General features: G+C 50.5%; 1 protein-coding gene and 1 pseudogene across 1 annotated transcript; one reads left to right on the forward strand and one right to left on the reverse strand.

The window, feature by feature from the left end:
- On the forward strand, positions 1–1,444 carry LOC116193061 (annotated as a pseudogene).
- Positions 1,445–1,588: 144 nt separating this feature from the next.
- LOC116198659 (subtilisin-like protease SBT1.2) lies at positions 1,589–4,481 on the reverse strand. Its single transcript, XM_031528863.1, has one exon. It carries the CDS (start codon positions 4,085–4,087, stop codon positions 1,766–1,768), a length of 2,322 nt encoding a protein of 773 aa, XP_031384723.1. The 5' UTR covers positions 4,088–4,481; the 3' UTR covers positions 1,589–1,765.
- Positions 4,482–4,756: the final 275 nt, after the last annotated feature.

The following is a 4,756-nucleotide window of genomic DNA, read 5'->3' on the forward strand; positions in this document are numbered from 1 at the left end:
ATGAGTACTTCAGAGAGTTCCAACAACGGGAACTGCCTTGGATGGGCTGCAAGAGATGAATCTGGACATCTCTCTCCTTATACATTTGATAGAAGGTACAGTAGAATCGATTGGGAAAAGCGTTAATCCATCGCGATTTATATACAAGCATGACCAATTCAGCATACGAATCGTGAAATTCTTCCTTTTATCCTATTGCAGGTCGGTCGGGAGCGATGACATTTCCATTAAGATCACCCACTGTGGAATCTGTTACTCTGATGTCATGATGACCAGAAACAAGATCGGGTGGTCGCAGTATCCTGTAGTTCCCGGGCATGAGATTGGGGGGATAGTTAAAGAAGTCGGGGCAAACGTGCAAGGATTCAAAGTTGGGGACCATGTCAGAGTGGGACCGTATGTGAACTCTTGCAGGGGCTGTGAGTTCTGCAACGAGAGAATGGAAGTTCAGTGCCTCGAGGGGGTTGTCCTCACGTACAGTGGCATCGATGTGGACGGCTCCATCACCATGGGAGGCTACTCTACTTTCATTGTTGTCCACCAACGGTGAGTGAGTTGTCAAGTCGATGGATTCCGATCAATCGCAATGATACGCGTCTTCTGTTCCTGTTTACCTGATGGATTTGTGTCCGGATGAATGCAGATATTGTTATAAGATAGCAGCCGACTACCCACTTGCCTTGGCAGCATCGCTCGTGTGCTGGAATGACGGTGTACATGCCAATGGCCGTCCATGGAATGGACCGACAGCCTGGGAAGTAGCTCGGAGTGATCGGGCTTGGTGGCCTGGGCCATTTGGCCGTCAAGTTTGGGAAGGCTCTGGGGCTGAATGTCACGGTTCTCAGCACCAGCCCTTCTAAGCGGGAGGAAGCCCTCCACAAGCTTCGAGCTGACCGGTTCGTAGTCACCTCTGATGACCAACAGATGAATGTAAGCACTGCTAAAGTGGCGTTCCATGTGTTGAACCTTCTTTGAGCTCGACCAATCTAACGACATTGATCATTTTCCAGGAGTCATCCAATTCTCTAGACTTCATAATTGACACGGCATCGGGAGATCACCCGATCCACCCATCCATGGGACTCTTGAAGACCGGTGGGACCTTCGTCCTGGTAGCAGTCCCAACGGAAGTGAAAATCAATCCTCTCAACCTTCTCATGGGTACTGATCAATTATCTTAAGGACATAGCAGTAGTAAAATGAGCCATTCACATAACATTGTTCTGATGATTTATTCGTGATATCAGGAATGAAGACGATATCCGGAAGTGCGACCGGTGGCACTAAACACACCCAGGAGATGTTAGACTTCTGCGCAGCCCACGAGATATATCCAGAAATTGAAGTAGTGCCGATTCAGTATGCAAACAAGGCCCTCGAACGGCTGATAAAGAACGATGTCAAGTACCGCTTCGTGGTCGATATTGAAGGCTCCTTGAAATGATGAAAAATCTCAAGAGTCGAGACTTCTTCACAACTCAGCTTCATGTCGACGAGTGATCAACTCACAGTGCATTTGTTTGTTTGTCTCCAAATAAATCTCTCTAGAGATAGTTTTTCGAGTTTTAACGAATAATAAGCTAAAAATTTTATTGCAGAGTCTTTCGAGAATCAGATTAGAGTATTATCTGAAACTCATGAATACAAACTCATTCCTACAGTGTTGCCTCTAGTGAGCATTGCTAAACCAACGCCCAACCGGGGAATGATCTCACCCGAAAAAAGGAAAAAAAAGAAATCTGTAAACCGATTTCGTTGAGTCTGATCACTTGTGCTTCCAAGTCACTGAAACGGGACTTCTGACTCTGTTCTCAGAGTGGACCCAAGTCAGCTGTCCTTCAGAAGACTTCACTCCCATCGTCCTGGAAATGAACCAAACTCGGTAGCTCAGGACCTGGTTCTTGTGCTCGAACACGAGCCGTCTTGGCCTGACCCGGACCCTCACCCCCTCGGGCTCCTCCACTTCCACGGTGTAGACCGAGTGCGGGTCCCCCACATTCGTGACCCGCCTTCGGATCATCTTCCTGGTGGCTTTGTCCTTGAATGTGACCGATATTGATGGATAGTTGAGGCTGAATCCCCTGTTTTTCCGGAGGAGCTCATGGCAGCTTACGTTCCGATGAGTGATCGTGAATATGTCAGAAGTTCCATATCCTAGCGTGCACAAGTGTGTGATGTAGTCATTAGAACTAATATCGTATATGAGCCCCGGATTGATGGCCCTCGGAGGGTTCACGTGGCCCGCCCCCATTGCGAATATCCTGGCGGGCTTGTCGCCATCCATGATCGGCTTCCCAGAGTGGTCTGTCACGTCTGCAGTGGTCATGATAGCGGACTTAACTGCTGCTGGACTCCACTTTGGATGGGCCGACCTGATCAGGGCGACGATACCGCTAACATGAGGGCACGCCATGGAAGTCCCCGACATAACAGTAAAGTTCACTCTCCTAGAATCCTCTGGGAGGCTGCTCGGGCCCAGGTTTTGGGGCCAAGCTGCAATAATATTCACACCAGGAGCAATGACATCGGGCTTCAAAATCCCCGGGTCAGTAAGGCTTGGTCCTCGAGATGAGAACAGAGCCACTGACAGTGCACGGCTCTTGCCAATCACTGTCCCGCCAAACACCAGTCGAGCTGTTGCCCTTCTGGTGGAGTTAATGTAAGCTTTGAGGCGAATGGCCTCTCTAAAACCTATCTGTGTTGCTGGCAAGACGTGGACGTCCACCGAGTCTTCCTCGTCATTTATCTCCGTGTTCGCTAGGATCATCGCTGCTCCACCAGCTTCCTTAACTACTTCACCCTTCTCAGCTCGCCCGTTTACTCCCCGGTCGCAAACTACCATTTTTCCACGGACTTTATCTCTAGGAAGCGAACCTCTAAAGCAGAACTCGCTTCCCTTGTCCCCACCGGCAACATAAACCAGCTCGAGTTTCTTGCCTGAATTGGCCAGTCGGTTCCCTGGGTACATGGATTCGCCATAGAGGAACTTCCCATTCCCCAATCGGACAAGAGCTGGAAATCTTCGGTCAAGGGTGCTTGCGCCAACAGTTGCAATCCATGGTGCCTCGTTGGCCACTGAGCTCATTATCGGGCCATTGTTCCCTGCCGCGCACACAACCGAGATTCCATGCTCCATTGCCCGGAAGCTCCCGATCGCTATGCTATCATCATAAAGAGGTATAGGGAAGCCGCCCAGTGACAAGGAGAGGACATCTACCCCGTCCCGGATTGCAACGTCCATTGCTGCCAGAATATCCGAGCTATAGCAACCGGTCAACCAGCAGACCTTGTACACGGCAATGTGGGCCTCAGGTGCCATCCCCCGGGCCACGCCTGCACCATTACCAAGGACGCTCGCCATAGGCACCGAGACTCCCCCGGCAGTCGACGAAGTGTGGGTCCCATGGCCATGCGAGTCCCTTGGGGACACATACTCGAGCACTGCATTGGGGTTATCTGGCGATGGGGCTGAAGCCACGCGGTGTCCCTTGGTGAAGAACCTTGCCCCGATGAGTTTGCGGTTGCAATTCGAGGAGTTGAAATCCTGCCCTTCCTGGCATACTCCCTTCCACTTCCTGGGAACCGGCGGCATCCCACGATCATCAAAGCTCGGACTCTCAGGCCAGACCCCAGTATCCAGCACTCCGATTATCATCCCCCTCCCGAATCCAGACCGCGCCCATGCCCCCGAGGCCGAGGTGCCGAGCCCCAGGAACTTATACGAGTAAGTCGTATGAACCTGGAGTTTCCTGTCAGGTCTCACGGCTATAACACCGGGCAGCCTCCTCAGGCTGGCAACCTCCAGTTGGGAGAGGCGTGCAGCGAAACCTTCCATGGCAGAGCGGTATGAGTAGAGAATCCGAGACGAAGGGTCCTCGCTTTCCTCAGATGACGACATGGAATCCCGAACGAAGGAGATGTGCCACCGGTGGAGGAGCTCGGAGGTGGCGGGAATTCTTGTGGGCCCATTGGGGTGGAGCTGGACTATGTAAGTCCGGAGAGCACTGTCCTCTTCCGCCATGACAAGTGAAGCAAGACAGAGTGAGAAGGTGATGACAGCAAGAGACCAAATCTTTTCTGCTTCCATCCTTAAAAAAAAATGGAAAAGAAAGCCACAAGATGGTACTTTTCTGTTCGAAATCGGGAATCTGTTGCATCATTCGGAGCTCATCGGGTGGGTATTTGAAGGAGATGGAGGAGCTGGTGAGAAGCAGTGAAGCTGCATGAGCAGCAGCAGCAGCAGAAGCAACAGCAGCTCTGTCTCACGGGGATCACTTGTGCCTGTGGAGCTGAAGTTCTAGCCATGGCAATCACGGGATGTGCTGGTCAATCTTAATGCATCATGTAGCCGTTGGATTCAAACTAAGGTGGGCAGACGAGGAAGAGAATCCCATGATTATGAATCTTCGTTTGCCCGCATGAGATGTTCTGTTTGTTGATGTTTCAATTAAATGAGGAGAGGAGTTCTTTCATTGCTTGATGTGGATATGGAAGTGCAGTGTCTCATAATCTAAAGAGCGGGCAAGAGTGTGTGTGAATTTATTACGACATCCCTCGTTCCAACCATTGCTCCCCCGCCTCGTGCAGCCTCCTACTTTCGGACGCTAACTGCTTGTCCGAATGGCAGGTTAGGGACGATTATGAAGGTTACCCGTTTGGATTGAGAGAAATTTAATTTTAACTTTAACTTTAACTTTTAACTCAACACACTACACAACAAAAACACACGTTTCCCAAGTCAAATTTATAATCACAT

Source organism: Punica granatum, chromosome 1, assembly GCF_007655135.1.
Source record: "Punica granatum isolate Tunisia-2019 chromosome 1, ASM765513v2, whole genome shotgun sequence".
Classification (NCBI taxonomy): domain Eukaryota; kingdom Viridiplantae; phylum Streptophyta; class Magnoliopsida; order Myrtales; family Lythraceae; genus Punica; species Punica granatum.

Coding starts and splice junctions, on each gene's coding strand:
- LOC116198659 (XM_031528863.1), bottom strand. CDS start 4,087: ATGGAAGCAGAAAAGATTTGGTCTCTTGCTGTCATCACCTTCTCACTC.